The sequence below is a fragment of the Cyanistes caeruleus genome, chromosome 18, assembly GCF_971803275.1.
Source record: "Cyanistes caeruleus chromosome 18, bCyaCae1.hap1.1, whole genome shotgun sequence".
Classification (NCBI taxonomy): Eukaryota; Metazoa; Chordata; class Aves; order Passeriformes; family Paridae; genus Cyanistes; species Cyanistes caeruleus.
In genome coordinates, this window is record NC_141718.1 from 8,087,875 (window position 1) to 8,104,399 (window position 16,525).

General features: G+C 44.9%; 2 protein-coding genes and 1 long non-coding RNA gene across 16 annotated transcripts in view; 1 reads left to right on the plus strand and 2 right to left on the minus strand.

Annotated features, from left to right (window-relative positions):
• The window catches only part of LOC111936540 (uncharacterized), a 12,644-nt gene extending 7,123 nt beyond the window's left edge, over positions 1-5,521 (minus strand). For 4 of the 9 annotated variants that reach the window (XR_015277819.1, XR_015277821.1, XR_015277815.1 and 1 more), the window contains exon 1: positions 5,429-5,517. This is a non-coding gene — a long non-coding RNA (uncharacterized LOC111936540). Of the gene's footprint in view, positions 1-1,183; positions 1,406-5,428 lie in introns of those variants that run through there. The other 5 variants (XR_015277813.1, XR_015277812.1, XR_015277817.1 and 2 more) reach the window with 4 other exon arrangements.
• Positions 1-10,893, plus strand: part of YDJC (YdjC chitooligosaccharide deacetylase homolog) — a 23,032-nt gene extending 12,139 nt beyond the window's left edge. For all 5 annotated transcript variants that reach the window (XM_023937547.2, XM_086856388.1, XM_023937550.2 and 2 more), the window contains 4 exons: positions 4,519-4,678; positions 5,371-5,470; positions 6,369-6,546; positions 7,977-10,893. In XM_023937547.2, the coding sequence (XP_023793315.1) occupies positions 4,519-4,678; positions 5,371-5,470; positions 6,369-6,546; positions 7,977-8,286 (748 nt within the window). In that variant the 3' untranslated portion in view covers positions 8,287-10,893. The remainder of the gene's footprint in view (positions 1-4,518; positions 4,679-5,370; positions 5,471-6,368; positions 6,547-7,976) is intronic.
• The window catches only part of UBE2L3 (ubiquitin conjugating enzyme E2 L3), a 17,462-nt gene continuing 11,258 nt past the window's right edge, over positions 10,322-16,525 (minus strand). For both annotated transcript variants that reach the window (XM_086856391.1, XM_023937555.2), the window contains exons 3-4: positions 16,019-16,205; positions 10,322-13,008 (exon numbers count right to left, since the gene is read on the minus strand). In XM_086856391.1, coding sequence (XP_086712517.1) covers positions 12,854-13,008; positions 16,019-16,205 — 342 coding nt within the window. In that variant the 3' untranslated portion in view covers positions 10,322-12,853. The remainder of the gene's footprint in view (positions 13,009-16,018; positions 16,206-16,525) is intronic.

The following is a 16,525-nucleotide window of genomic DNA, read 5'->3' on the forward strand; positions in this document are numbered from 1 at the left end:
CAAATAGCTTATGAAGAGTGACATATTTTAGAACACAACCTCAGCCTTCCTGGGTATTCTTTTGTGGTTTAAATACTGAATATCAGCTGAAGCCCCCACAACATCTGGGTACATTTAACAGAAGAATCTAACACAGCCACATTTAATTGCTCCGTATTTTCACTTCCTTTCCCATCAACACTAATTGCAAAATATGTGTGTAAATTGTGACTTAATTCTGACCCTCACAGTCAACATCTGACTAATTTAGAATTCTCTTATGCTTTCTCGTCACCCTTTTATGTGACTGTTAATCACACAGCAGACAGTTCCTGTGCTGCACTGTTTGGATAGGGGTGGGACCCAATCTGAAGCTTTACACTAGAATCTCAGATCATATTGACTTTACTGGCAACAGCCCATTTTACTAACATAAGGCTACAGACACAGGAGCTGCACTTGATACAAAGATGTAATTACAACAGAAACCTGGGCCCCTAAGCTAAGTTACAGCAACCAGCTCTTAACAGTGCAGAGGGTTTAGAGCATTTCTGGCAGAAGAAATAGGTTTTTAGCAGTAACAGAGCAAGAAAGTATGCTATTTGAAGATAGACAGATATTCCTGAATGGTGAAAGTGTGTGTGAGGAGGTATGCAAATGCCAACATGAGGAAACTAAGGAGTGCACGCTTTTGCTCAAATCCTTGCTTTGTTTGGCTTCAGACACATGGGTGTTCACTGAAGCGAGATGTTTAGATACAGATACGTATGTGAGGCTCTGACTTGGGTCACACTTGGGCTGAAACCTGATGATCAGCAATTTCCTGGATGATACAAATAGGATGTTGAAGGTGGAATTTGTTTACCCATCAAGGGAAAGGTGCTATGCTTAAGCCAGAGCATGCAGCCTTCAGCAAGCCAATTGGAACAGTGCTTGGCAAATCTCATAATTCCCACAGCCATTGCAAGTGCTCTCAGGAATACACAGAGTCCCATGGCATGGGCAGGCAGAACCCAGGACACTGTTGCTCATCCAGCCTCAGAGTGACTTGCTGCAGCTACCCATCTCCAGGGTCCCTTTGCTGCCAAGGATGTCAGTGAACAGGGATTGCAGCTGCACATTGCCTCAGCAGAGACATTTGTTCAGAGCACTCATGTGGCAAAACAAGCAACTACTTGAAAAGGAAGCAGTTTAAGCAGTTTACCTGATTGTATTTCCTCTCTCTTTGATAACTGAACTGGGCCTGCTGACTCACAAATCTTTCCAGGGTGAATTCCTTCTTGCTCCTCCTAGCACTTGCTGTAAGGATATTTCCTCCTGCACAAGCCTCTCCTTTTCTGCCCCCACCTCTACAGAAATGCTGAGAAGAGAGCCATAGATGTAACAGCCAACTTTCAGTGCAAAAAGCTCACTAACGCATTAACCTGAGTGGCCTGAACCTCTTCACCACAAGTGCCCAGGCAGATCAGTCTAATGCTGATCCTGCTGCAGGAGCACACACCTGACTGAAAGGGTCATTATGGCTTAAAAGAGTAATCAAAAAGGATTTAGAGACACCAAGTTGATTCTTCACATAATTTTGTTTTGGCAATGGTGGCTGTATGCAAAAACTAAACTGTTGCCTGAAGCCCAATGCCAATCCTTTTATTTTGCATCTCGTGTGAGCAATTAGCAATTCATGACCAGCAATGACCAGCAGGGCTCACCCTGTCCCATCTGGAAAGGGCTTGGGCAGAGGAGTGGGTATGAGGCCAAACCCACAACAGCTGAGCTCTGGTCCCAGGGCAGCGTCACATGCCATGTAAGCTGCTTGAGCTGCTGGTCTCTGCTTCAGTATTTCAGCCAACAAGTTAGCAGGTAGTTTACAGTCTTTTGAAAGATGTGGGCAACTACAAATTATATTTCTGTAGCAGAAATAATCATATGTGCTCTGAAAAGTGGGCCCTTTCAGGATATTCCTGCACCTTGACTTTTCTCCCTCTGAGGTTGCAGTAGAACTCTGCTGTACCCACTGAACTGTCCTCCTCCCCATACCCTTACAACTTCTCAGGATGCCTTCTTCTGAGCACCTCCCACAGATGAGTATTTCTGAACAAGTTTCTCATGTATGGCATTTTGAGTTTTGCTTTCAGTGCCTGTATCCCAGAGCCATTAAACACGAGCAATTCCTCTCCAGACGCCTCAGCATGCGCAGTCTGTCAAACCAAGACTGACTCCATGAGCAAACTATTAAGATATCCAGCTGGTGTTAGGGAAAGCTCTGAAACATGCTCTAATGTTACAGTCAGGGTCTCCTCTTACCCAAGGACAAGGCCAGCTCTCTCTGCACTTCCACATTCTGCACATTCCCCAGCTCAGGGGCTGGCTTCGGCTCTGGCCAGGAGCTGCTCTCATGTTCCCCAGTGCAGCCCTTGGCTCCTTGGTGTCCCACACCTGTCAGAGGGACTTGCCTTCTCCTGGAAATAGCCTCCCTCACAGCATTTGAGGAATTGCACAATTGCAGGCAGTTCATTTGATGCTCCTGGGAGACAGCACTGAGAGGCTCAGCTGTTCATTTCTTGCCCTCCCACAACACATGAGAAAGAGAGTACTCAACAGAAAAAGTCCATCTGCTGATTCATGGTAACACAGGAATCCTTTTTTTCTTGCAAACTGGCTGTGCTACAAATAATACTCCAGCTGATGCAGTCAAGAGCTCCCTGGAGACACAATAAAGAATCTGGGGTGGACTTCTAAAAGAAAACCAAAACAAAACCACAGGCTTTCCCTCTGCCTTTGGGCTCATGCAGGGTGCCCAGCAGGATACAGGATGGAGGGGAAACCCTCCTGCCACAGCACCCCTTTTGCACTGTAGCTGTCTCCTGTGCTGCTCTGCAGCCTGTCACCCCCAGTGACACACCTTCCACTTCTTGTATTAGCCAGGAGTTGGTGTACACATGTGTTCAGGCCTCTGTTATGATGAACATTTTTCATCAGTGAAACAATCAGGCCCTGCTACACAGAAATCACCAGATCAGAAAAGCCAGAGAGGACCTTTTTCTCCACAAGCTGTTTTGCTCCATGAAACTAACATTCAAGCTCTTTAATCATGCAATGGACTTATTTTTTTCCACAGATCTGTGCATTTAACTTGACTCCTAACATATATGTCTTTGAGAAGTAGTGTCTAGCAACTGATTGCACCATCTACCTGGTTCACAAGACATGGAAGAGCCATGAAAAAAAGACTTTCAGTCCTGCAAGGGCCAAAGCCTTAGGACATGAATGAGCTAAATGACTGACTTGGTCCAGTCCATCCACGGTCCTGTCTCCAGTGAGCTGTCAGCTCAGATGTCAGACAGCACCCTTTGCCTACATGGAGATTGTTTTTGTTTTCTCCTTGCCATACAAGGGCTGTACCAGGGACCGACCACACCCACTTTTAACAGTTCCATGCAGATGTTCCAAGAAGGTTTTAAAGCATCACAGATTTGTTGTCTTGAAATTCACTCTGCACCATGACTCAGACTGGGCAGCAGAGACAGAACATTGCAGTTCTGTCATCCACTCACTGGGTCAGCCAGAGGCCACGGGTTGTCTTGGGAAAAGTTTCAAAGCATCATTTTGGCTACTGATTCTGAGGATTTCCAGAAACATTAATGAGACCCAGCACAAGTCCAAGCACGCACAAGTCCTGTTCTCATTGTAGGGGAATCCACAGCAGACCAAGAGGGAAACACCAGCACTCTGCTAAGCCCTATGCTTGAGGGGAGCTCTGCAGCTACACCAGCTCCACAGTTTGTTTTTTGTTTTGGTTGTTGTTGTTGGTTTTTTTTTCTTCTTTTTAAAGAATTCTACAGAGTGCAACTGGGTAATCCATATGCTCCTTAGCAAGGCTCTACACTTCCCTGTAGGCCTCCTTGCACTAATCCTTCTTTGGCTGTGCCAGGGAGATGCTGTTCTGTACAGCTCAGCTTTGTCACTCACTGAGTGATTGCTCCAGTAGACAGAAGCCTGGCCACTGCAGGCAATTCTAGCTGCAGCCCCTTGTATTTACACCTGTATCCTCTGCTGTTGCCATAACAGCTTCCTTGGGCACTGTTTATATATAAGTGACTGGATTCTTCTTAAGCGCAGCTTTAGGAGTCATCAAGTAAAACTCAAATGTCTCATAAATGTTCCATCTTTAACAGGATGAACAACTCAAGGGGATACCTAGCAAGGGCTAATGAGGTGCTTTAGAAAAACTGCAAGATCTGGATTTTTCAGCTGGTTTCCAGTGCCCGCAGTTACTGGAGCGCAGTTACAGCATTTAGCCCAAAATACCTCGTGAGCCAGGGTTGGGGGGCACTCACAGGCTGGCCCTGGGTAGAGTGCCCAGGGGGGTTACCTGGTTGGGGTCACTCTGCCATCCTTTCTGGCAGAGCAGAGATACAAAGATGTACTCTAGTGAGTACTTCAACACCTCTAAGATCAGTCTGGTTCTTATATTTAAATCTCCCCTTCTTTGACCACAGTGAGGGAGGTGCAAAACTTAGCAGATATTTCACTCTCTTCCAGATACAACATCCCAATAGGCCTGCATGCCAACCTCTCCGAGGGCTCCCCTGTATGTGAGGTGCTCAAGACGAACTCTTCTCTGCTCAACCAAGATGGATTTTTCCATGGAAAAATGGGATTCAGAACAGCTCTGTCAAAAGGTCTCCTGAATATGTCAGAGGTAGGAGAAAGCCACATACAGCTGTACAACTTGCCTTCCTGATACAAATCTGCCTGCATTTATCCCAGCATGTAACAGCTGAGGATCTTTCCCAGATCCCAGCTGTGAGCAGGCTTAGAGATGAATCCTGCCTGTGCAGCTTGAGCTGGCTTTTAGGTCCTGGGCCTCATTCTGCCAAAGGTTCTGCAGCCTTTGAGAACCCATTCCTTCCTGATTCAGTGCCTGTATATACTGTTAAATATTTATCTGAGGAGGTAGAAGGGGCATTGGAACAGGTATTTTCAAAGAACCTAGAGATCAGTAAAGAGCAAATGACAGAAAAATCCTAAGTAAGCACCATCAGCTTGTGAGAGGTTTTGGTTCTCTAGGGAGATGTTTGGTTTTGCCCCATGAGCAAGGATGAACGTGTTCAGATGATCAAAACAGCACCCATTTTAAACAGAAATGGGCGTTCAAATATGTATTTAGAATGTCCCCATCAGCACCATCCCCATAAGCAGTACCACAAAGAGCCCCATGCCCAGGGGAGGCTCTGGGCAGCCCAGCAGTGCTGCACATCCCTGTACAACCACAGCACCTGCTGCTTCCCAGAGCCAGGTCCTGGCTCCTGCCCAGTGAAGTCCCAGCAGCCCCATCACTCCCCTGCTCTCAGCCTCTGCCAGGTCTTGCTCTGACCCTTTTCTGCTGCACAGGTGAAGCAGGAGCTAAAGGCCCAGGTGGAGCTGTTCCATGAGCTGACAGGTCACCTACCTCCTCACATGGATGGGCACCAGCATGTCCATGTTCTCCCAGGTAAGAAGGAAATCTTCCCAGCACCAAGCAGGTGAGAGAGTCGGCTCAGAGGGGACTCCCTGTGCTACAGCTCCCTTTATGGGCAATAACCCCACCATGAGACACCTGCTGGCAGTTGCAGTTTGAATGTTCCCACATGACCCCACAGTCCTGTGCAGACCCAAACTCTTCTTGGAGGCCTGGGTCTTCCCATAGCAGCACCAGGGATTAATGGCACAAATAGTCCAGGTTACACCTCTTCCTCCAAGGGGTAATAATTCTCCTCAGCATCTTAATTCCATGTTCTCACCCACACTGAAGGAGGCAGACCAAAGTCAGCAGCAGACTGGCCAGTTTAAACTGGAGTGCTGGAACTTGCAGTAGCTGGTGGCTCTTTCAGATCCTACAAGAACTCCATCCTGTCTGTTGTGTTCCCACACCAGTCCCTGCCTGCAGGTCTAAGCTGTAGAGATGAGCAAGGATTTTTGTCCTTGTTTTACAAATAAAGTCATTATGGTACACAGATGGAAAATGGAGTGAGAAAAGAATCCAGGTTTTCCCACTCCAGTATTAACTGCCTCTGGATAACATTGCTCTGGCTGTACAAGGACTTGATGAAGAATTTGTTCCTGACAGTGCAGACCTCTGGTGCACTCTAAGACCAGAGTCACTCACTTAGAAGGGGGGCTAGACTAAAGGCTCAGTGCTGAAAGGAAGACAAGGCACCTACAGCAGAAGTTCAGGGAGAAATGTTTCCAGTATAGCAGGTGACTCTCATACAGATGGATTTCGGCAGAAGATAAACCAAATGGAATTTTATTTTCATAGAAAGGAAAGAAGCCTCTGTGCTAACAGCTTGCAGGGGACTCAAGAAGCTGATTATCCAACTCCTGACTGCAGACTCTGGTTTTGCTTACAGAGGTCAGGCACATATTTGCAGAGGTGTTAGAGGAATATGGGATTAAGTACACACGTGTCCCAATAGAGCCAGGCCTTCATAACTGTGACTGGATTCCACCATCCCTGATGGACTTCTACCTGGGAGTAGAGGAAGATTCTTTTAACACAGTGGATGTGTTTACAAAGCATGGAATAAGGTAAGACAGGTATTAGTCATCCTTTTTTGTAGTAAAACATTAAGATTTTATCAGTTCCTGATAGTATCTTTCAAAACTGGAACACCACCTTTCTCTTTCCTCTTAGGACTTAAAGAGAGTTTCAGGAGGAGCACAAAACTGCCAGGGGCACAAGGGCATAGAAAGTTTTGTTTGAACAGAGATGAGTCACTTTCCACTTGAAAAGGAATGTTATTTTCAGGGTATGCTTCTCAGCCTTTCTAGTGAAGCTGCATCAGCCTGGCAGTTGGAATGTCAGGAGAAATGCTGCATCAACGCTGGAATTTTAAAAGTATTATCTAAGGAAAATTTTCAAGAACTAAATTTTCATCTTCCTGTCATAGTACAGAAAGGGTTTTAAGTAGCAGGAAAGAGACTAATTAGAAGCAGGTGTTTGTTAGGGGGAAGCAACAAGCTCTGAGAGGTGGCAGTACCACAGCAGGTGATCACTGCTGTAAGCAAAGAGCCTTTGCTTACAGCTTTGAGCCCTGCATCTCAGGGGCCAAACCCAGAAAGCTCAGCCCTTTCCCCAATAAAATCCTTCTCTTAAAAGTTTAGACAGTGTTTTGTGTGTTAAAGGCCTTTCCCTAGAGACCCCTGCAGTCATCTGTCCTTTGGTGCAGATGTCATTATGTCCTCAGTCCACTGGAAACATTATTTTCTTGGATTTTTTTTTTTTTTTAAATCTGTTGTTCTGAACACCAGCAGCAGGCTGGCCTTTCTCCCTTCTCAACAAGAGCTGAGCTGGTCTCTTCTGTGATCATTCAGGTAACGACTCCAGCCTTGATTTCTTCCAAAACCATTTTCATTCTGCCCTGACATGCAGTGGCTCAACTCTCCTGGACTCGTTCAGGCCACACTTAGAACTGACTCTCGCAGCCAGACAAAGAATTGTGTGAAGCGAAGAAACAGGGTGTAGGTGGTATCCTCTAGGAGTAACATTTTGTCCATTTATTACGGCTTTTTGATACATTCTGGCAGAAGGCTTCTTTAGCTGGGTGGTTGCCATTTTATTTCAGTCATTTCAGTTTCTACTTAGCTGAGGGGTTATTATTCAGGCTTAAGTTATTTCTATAGTGTGGCATTTCTCAGTTTAGCACTGCTCTTCCCTTTTGGGACAATAAAATACACCTGTAAGCTCACAGATGCCAAACACCCCATGTGCCATCACACAGTGCTGGGGCTGTGCTGGGCCTTGCTGTCCTTGTAGAACTGCTGCTTGAAATAGGATCCTGGTTTCAATCAGGAAATGTTCTGGTTTTACTTCTGGTTATAGTTAAAAGTTTAAAAAAAGAGGAATGTTTTTCTATCTTAAATTTTAGGTATATTTTGATTCCTAACCCAGTGGATGTAACACAATTCTCTACCTACCTCTCTAGCATTAACAGCTGTGTTCCCTCCTCTGGCTGCAGGTGGCCAGACATTTACATAGGCCTGAGCACCATGGGCAGGAACATGTCTGTCAGCAGCATCCGGAGCGCCATCGACAGCGCCGTCCTGCAGCTCACGGCCAAGGCACCGCAGAGCAGCACAGTGACCATCGAGCTGATGGTGCACCCAGGGTACCCCAGTGTCCCACCCGCCGGCGGCTGTGGGCAAGGACCAGATGATTTCTCACAGTCCTGGGAACGCCTCCATGAACTCCAGACATTAATTAAGCCGGAGCTGCAGAGCCATTACAAAAGCAGGAACATTCAGCTGTGTTCATTCAAAGATCTTTAAATAAATGAGCAGACATCCATCCATCCATCCATCCATCCATCCATCCATCCATCCATCCATCCATCCCATCCATCCCATCCATCCATCCATCCATCCTCTGAAGACAGGCAGTTGCAGATGTCCAGAGAAGCTTCAGAAGAAATTCTCAGGGTCACGGGCCCTGGTACAGCTCACAGGAGCTGTGAATGGCCTGGGAATGGACACCACCACCCTGTGAGCAGTGCCCCAGTGCCCCAGCTACAGGTTTAAGACCACAATGTCTGCTCAAAATGTGCCAAACTCCTTCTGTGACACCACCTCCACAGCGCCCCAGCGCAGCACACGCTCCCAGGATGCAGCTCCAGCAAAGGAGCAGCACGAGGACAGACTTGACTGTGAGACACTGCAGCACAGCACCCTGAGGAGTCTGATCATTTCCCCTTCAGACTTGATGGCAAAACAAGAACTGTGCTGGGGAGCAGGTGCTGCTTTGGAGCAGCCACTCAATGTCGGTCACCCACTGGACACCTGCAGCACTTGGTTCTCTGAAAGCAGCCAGTCCCTGCCCCTCCACTCGTACCTGTGCACCGATGGTGAGGGGCGCAGGGACATTTCACCCTCAGAGCCTTCCTCTGCTCAGAGCAGTCAGGTCACACACGGCCCCAGTGGGATCTGCAGCTACCTGGGAGCCACCTCAGCTGGCAGGAATTGTGTCTCTGCCTGTTTACGTTGCCTCTTGGCATTAAGCCCCCCCCCCTAGGAAAATAACATCAGCCACAGCCCTTTTGGAGAGGCTTCTTATTTTTGGGATGACTTTGCAGGAGCAGCAACTGTTGACCCATCTGCTATTTTAGTAACTGCTGTGTATGAGAGCAGCAGCAACTGGTCCTGCACCACCCACTGCCCCTCAGGACAACCATGAGCTGTACCAGCCACAAGTACGGCTGCGAGTGGAGAAGGTCCTTGTATTTGTCCCTTTTATTCCTGTCACCAGAACATTCAAACTCCAATAGCCCCAGTAGCACTGCAGCTCTGTCATTCCTGTAAGGACTTTCACACGGGGAAAAATTAGTTTAGATTGTTTGTGCTCATTCTCTGCACAGGAGTGATTCTAGTTAACATAATTGGTTTTGTTAACCATGTTTTTTAATATAAAAAAATATCAGTATGGTCATCATTCTTTTAAATGAAAAATAAACTCAGGCCTTTTCTATTGCAAAGCTTCAGGAGGCTTTCGAGTTTAGTTATATCTGGTGAGTGAACTAAACCCACTCAGCTGCCTGCTCCCACACCGCTGGAAGGGCCTCCCTTTCTATCATTAATGGGAACTGTCTGATCTTTCCTATAACACATCTGAGGAAGTTTTTGTCCTGTACAAGTAGTAAAAACACCAAGGATCCTGTAGAAGATATTTTCCCCGATTCTTTCCTATATTCTATAAAATGCCTTATGTCTGAGCCGGGCGGGGTGAGAGCAGAGCCGGTGTTACCCCGGGGATGCGAAGCCGCTGCCGGGGGCAGCGGGACAGAGCCGCGGCCGGAGCGCTCGCACCCGCCAGCGCCACCCCGTGCCCGCCGGGCCGCACTGCAGCCGCAGAGCTCCAGCGGTACCCAACTGGCCCCGCGTTCTCACGGACATTTTTAACTTAAAAACATTTAAACCGCCCCATGTTCTAAGCGCTGGATTGGCTCTGATCGCACCCGTCAGCACGTGACACACCTGTGAAATTCTGGATGCATTTCCTGGCAGCTGAACGCTGAAAACCTAAGGGCAGCCTTTACCTGAGGGCTCTAGTGTGAAAAATGGACTCCAGAAATTCCTTATTTTTAAATGTAGAGCATTAAACCCCAAAATTCTGTTTTACTAGAGAAATTAATAATGAACTACTTAAAAGGCTACTTAACAGGGAACCTTTCAAGTGCATAAAGTATAAGGAGATAAGGAAATTTCTCAGTGGTTCTGTGAAAGCTTTAAAGACAACCCAAGTTCAAACGAGAACAGTACAATCCCAGTTAACTCCCAGACCTCTGTGAAAATAAAACCATGCCACAAAGCCTTTGAGAGCAATTTTTATTAGGGTAGCAGAATGGACTTGCAGAAAGCCTATACCAGTACTCCTGGGTGTAGTTTCACCAGTGCGCTGCATTCACTGTGGATGTTCAACTGCACATTTAGAATTCAGCATGGCTTAGGGAACCAGAGAGAACAAGAGCTTGATTTCCTGAGTTATCATAGGACTTCACACTTGGATTTCTTCTCCTCAGCCTTCAGCCACACAGGTGCTGGATCCCTTTGTTCAGAGGCTACCCCAGACACGCGCCAGCACTTTGTTTACGCGTCTCACAGTTTAGCAATTGGACGATGAAGAACACACCAAGAGAACCGATAGCGAGATCTGTCTTTGTGTGAGCTCTGCAGCTGGATGGGAGCGGCTGGTGCGGCTCGGCCGGAGATCCTGCGATCGCACAGCCCCTCCGTCCCTTCCCGCGGCATCCGATCACAGCCAGGCAGACAGATGCAGTCTTTGACCTGAGAGGCTTTACAACCACAGAGTAACTATTGAGTAGCAACAAGGGCAGCAAACTAGTGCTACAGATTTGTTTCAAATAAAATTTAGAGAATGGTAAAGTTTCCATGCCAATAGACATGATCAAAGGTACAGTGACTCAGGTGATGCAGAAGTTACACACTTCAGTTTGACAGATAATTTGGCATTATTTTATTATGAATCTGAGTGAGCGTGAACGAAACAAAATCAGTACCAACTTTCTGCAAATGAAGACACAAAGATGTGAAAATTTGGTAATAGTGCTCTCACAAGCCTGAAAACACTTAGGAAATGCAAGTTTCTGTAAATAAGGTGAATGTGGTTTAACTTTATTTACCTGCCAAAGAATCTGTCTAAGAACACTTAAACATAAAATTTCTTAGCTCCCTAACTTATAAAAAAATTTACTTTCAACAGAGGTGAGGTACTGGGCTGTCATTGTTTACACTAAATTGGAAATGAAAGCCAGAGGAGAGGGACAAATGAGGAAATAGCAAATACACAAGACATTAAAAACAAGAGAGAGCTACTTGCTTGACACACTAGTTCTGAAAGGTTGCAAAGGCATAGGCTGTATTAAAATTGAATTTAGGAGTACAGGCAACCACCTAGGTGTCAGGGTTTTTTTAACTCAGCTTCCTGCACATCAAAATGATATGTGCTCCCAGATACCTACAGATTTCTGGAAATAATCCATTCACTCAGTAGCAGACCCCAGCTGCAGAAGGGGAGACAGCAGGTTGACTGTGTGGCAGTTTGACTGGTGCTAGGAGCACGCTCTGGGCTGGGGACGAAAGGCAGCAGAAGCGGCAGAGACACAGCAGAGGATGCTCAGCTCTGAAGGGAAAGGGCTCCCTTTCCTTCAGCATGCGCAGGAGTGCCCCGGGACAGCCACGGAGGGACTCCCCTGACACTGAACACTCACTGAATCCCCTGCCCCATGTGTTGAACACAGCAGCAGCAGCAGCAGCAGCAGCTGAGCACACCCTGGCACACCTTACTGCTCAGGCCTGGCCTCGCAGCCGTGCTGGGGCTGGGAACGGCTCGAGGGCCATCCCACAAACACAGATGCTCCTGACGCATTCTGAGGGAAAATGTTCAGAGAGGACAGCAGTGCTGTCAGATTTCTTGAATTCAAAATTAATATTTCCAAAATAATGATTTTAAACTCAAAAGACAGTTTGTCACTTTGGTACCTCTTGGTCCCCAGTTTCTGGAACTCTCCTGGATTGGTTGCAATGTTGTTCTGTGCATGTTTCCCGCTACTCTGCATAGGTATTAAAGATAGAAGTGAAGGAAGTTTGCAATCACATTCCAATACTTATTTGCTACAGATTTTTTTCCAAAGTTTTCCAAGAGCAGAACATAAGCCATATTCTAATTCAATGACACACACAAAAACTTGGGTTTCCCCGTTTAATGGATGTTGGCCAGATTTACATCAGACCCAGACATTATTTCTGATTGGTTTTGTGGGGTTGGATTTTGTTTATTATGTTACAAACTGAAGTTCAGGGGAACTTTCAACAGGTCCCACAAAGCACAGTGCAACATTTAGAAAGAAAAGTAAATGAAACTGCCAAACACTCAATCATTTTCTGCCAGAACTGGGATATTTTTCCTAAGACATCACTTTGAGGAGGGAGTTAAAATCCAATGAATGAACTCAAGATAGTGGGAACTGCAAGGAAAAATAAGAAATGACAGCCACAACCTTTTCAATTTAAGGGCAGAATATAAGTCTAAGATATTTTTGATAAATTCTGACAAGAAAAAGAAAACAGCATACTTTAAAGTATATTGAAGCAGTGATTTTTAAACAAAGAAAGCAGAACTAGAACATCTTAAATTTTAATCCTTTCTTTACAGGTTACCTAGCCCACTTTTGATTAAGAAAACTGTAGAAAGTTAGTAACAGCCACAAGTTCACACCAAAAGGTGGCACTTGTCAATTTTCCATAGAGTCCTGCTTTACGGGGTGTCTCAAATGCACTGCTCCGATCTTCTATCATAGGTTGCTGACAGCGCTTGTGTCAGATTTTAGTCCACTGGTCGCTTTTCACCATATTTCTTTGTAAACTCTTCAGCATTCTTACAGAATTTTTTACGGTCCTTAGAGTATTCTTCAGCTAGGTCAGCCCGGAGGGGGTGCTCGGGCTGTGGATCATTCACCAGTGCTATGAGGGACTGGATTACTGTCAAAAGAAGTATAAATACGGTCAGAGACTTAGATGGTTAATTTTTCAAAATCAAAATGTAAGCAAAATTCCCCTGTAAGAAAAGAGCTTTAACTGCATTTAAATACATCCCCATAAATCTCAGGCCTTTTCAAGCGCAGGGCGTGAGTAAGCTGTAGTGATATGCCAAGATTTAGTTCAATGACCATGAATGAACACCAGAAAATCGTATTTGTAAACAAAATCAACATGAATAGAGACCAAAGTGCACAACAAATGATTTCCCATGTAATTGGCATCCCATCTAAAATCCTCTCCTATGGCTGAGAACAAATCGAAGTTCTCAGACAGGTTCACTGAAGGGATTGGGGAAAGACAGAATTTGCACCATGAAGCATTTCCCAACACCTGTCACAGTGACACAGCTGTGACCCAGACTCTTCTGGAAACTCTTTTTTCCAGCTTTATTTCCCTATGATTCTTCTCCTATGAACAGCAGGCAAAGTCTTCCCTTTACTCTGCCCAAGGCAGCCAGTAGAGATGCACTGGGCAAACCACGGGGTGAGAGTGACAAGGTGCTCACAGCAATGTCACCAATGTCCCTGTCACTTTCTGAAGGAAAGTCATTCTTCAGGAAATGGAAATGCACCTGACATTTACACAGTGAACCTCACACCCCACAGTGCCATTTACTGCTACATTTTTCTCACACACATCCTCACAGCCATTGGAAGCTCACAAGGACCAGGAGTCCCACTGCCCAGCTGCCCAAAGGTGTCAGTGTTCCTGGGCAGGAATGCAAGTTCATACAATGATGATCACTACAGCAGATGCTTCTAGAACACCAGAGTGGCTTTGTTTGGGGCACTGATCTCAGTCTTTTCCACTCATGAGCAAACGTCAAAACAAATACTCAAAGCCACACTCAAATCTGACCTGTGTCTCTAAACTGCTAAACAGGAACGTTTCTTACCACAAATGCAAGTTTAAACTGCATCAAACTATCTAAGGAAAGTAAAATTGATACCAGCTTCTCTCACAGTAACTCACCAGTCCTTACAACAACTACCATTACATTGCTGAAACCAGCAGAAACACTTGAGTGGCAATCCCTTCTCACTGAGCAAGGCATGCAAAAACACTACAGAGAAAATGTGTGTTCAATAACCTTAATAACAGTAACAAGACAGAAAAAAACAGGCCTGGCAGAACAGGAGCTGCCTCAATATCCACAGTGTTTGAAGACTATTCTGCTATAACAATTGTTTCTAATATTAAGCATAAATTTACCAAAAGTACAGCAGTAAGATGCACTTTTAGTATGTGAAAGGTAAGTTAATGATTTATGATGAACAATCTCTTTTTGACACCTGCATGAACAAAACCAGTCACTTTGATGCTGTACTAATGATGTCACATTATTTCACTGAGAAAAGCTGAGAGCGAATTTTTCAGTGCAGAAGAAATCTGAAGGAAAAGGAATAGACATTTAAACAGGGTTTTAGTAACATTGTCCCAGGTTCGTACAACCATGTAGTAACAACAGAAGTTGACACTAAAACAACTTACTGAAGAAAGAGTGAGGACAAATAAAAAACCACAACACAGCAGACCTTGAGAAATTTGTAATGTTTTGATACCCAGGATCGGTTCCAAATTCTGATTTTAGCACAGCTTTTATTCACTCTCTCAGATAAAAAGGGAATTGCTACTTCTCAGGGAGACACTGACTATTTCCTGCATGCAAACAATTGTTATGAGTAGTTCCAGCTAATGACAGCTTGTTTTTCAAGCTGAGTAGAAACGTGCAAGTAATTTAGTTAACTAGCAGGGGCTGATAGCACCAAGACAGCTGCTCAGGTGTGGAATAGAACAGAAACCTTCCACACGTTCTTTCCATCTCCTCTCTCCCAAGGATCTTTGTCCTGTATAATCAGGGATAAATCTACAACAAATTGAAGATCTTGGCTGTCTTATTTCACAGGTTCCTTTTGCTGCCAAAAGGATCACACCTCCATTTTCACCAACATTCAGCTGCTTCATCTCTTCTAAAACAACTACAGGAATTTTCCTCTTGTCTTTGGGCAAGATCACACAACAGGAAGTACTTTCTTTAGCACACAGGGGTGCACAGAAAAAAGAAATCTTAAATACAGCATTGTTTTCTATTGGGAACACAGATCATGTGAAAATAACCTTAAAGAAGAGCCTGGAATAGAGAATTATTTTCTCCTATGGAAGAAGATATTTTAGTGTCACTGAAGCTCTAGCACTGCCCTAAACTGCTACTCATTTGAATTAAATTCAAGGATGTTTGCTTTACATATTTATAATAATGAAAGTGCCAGACAACACAAAATTCTCACCCCAACAATTCATGCAAGCAACAACAGGAAAAAACCCTACTTATATGACACTGAAGTCTGCCACAGAACCTGACAAAACTTTTTTCCTTACAATATTTAGATTCTCATCAAAGACACTCTACAAGGCAAACCCAACAGCAATAATCTTTTAAGAACTACAAGTTAATCTGTGGTATTATTTCAGATTTTGTTTACGACTCCCATGATAATTCAAGCCATATGTTCAAATAACTGAACCGCATGGCAGATTATAAAATAAACAAAGCCTTTAGACCCTTTCTTTCAAACATCCAGGAATTTACTGAACACCTTTGGATTCTAAAGTCACTGTTTAAAAAGAAACACAGAATAACCCCCACACAAACTACCAGCAAAATTTTAAAGTATGCTGAGGACACTTCCTTAATAAACTCCTTAGTCATGAAGTGGTTTCCTGGAGGTGGAAATGCCACTTCAGTGCCAGTACCTCCCATTCCAGTAACACAATGAGATTCCACAAGAATTATACTCTGTGCTCATCACATGTGATTCAGGAGACAAACCCTACAATGAATATACCCTCAGAGCACTGAGAAGCTGACAAGTGAAACATTATTAGCTTTAAACTCAAAGACCCTACAAAGTTTCTCAATACCCAGTTCTTTCTCCACATGGAGTCCTACCTTGGTCAGTTTTGGTTGCTGGCTTCCAGTTTTCAGCACTAATTACTGGCAGACAAACCTGCCCCTTTTCATCGATGTTAGGGTGATAGATCTTTGTTTTAAATGTAATCTTAGGAGGTTTGAATGGATATTCTGCTGGGAAGTTGATTTCAATCCTGAAGGCTCCTTTATCATATGGAGGATTGTCCTGCAACAAGAAGGCAGAATGTCAAGAATGTGGCACATGCTAGTGTGACACTAGTGAAAAGCAGCATGGTACAGATGTGGATTTCTTTGATCTCTTGTATGACCTCTTTGAAAGGCATTTTCTACCAACACTACTGCCAGGTTTATGTGTCAGGAAACATCAAAACCTATGTGAGAGGCAATACAACCTGCACATTTGCACCCACCCAGGAAAAAACAGGTTGCCATTGTCCTACAGCTGGCTGACATTTCTAGAGGTAAGAAAGCATCCAGCTCCATTTACTTCCAACTCAAGGCCCTCTCTGTCTCTTGTAAGTAGTT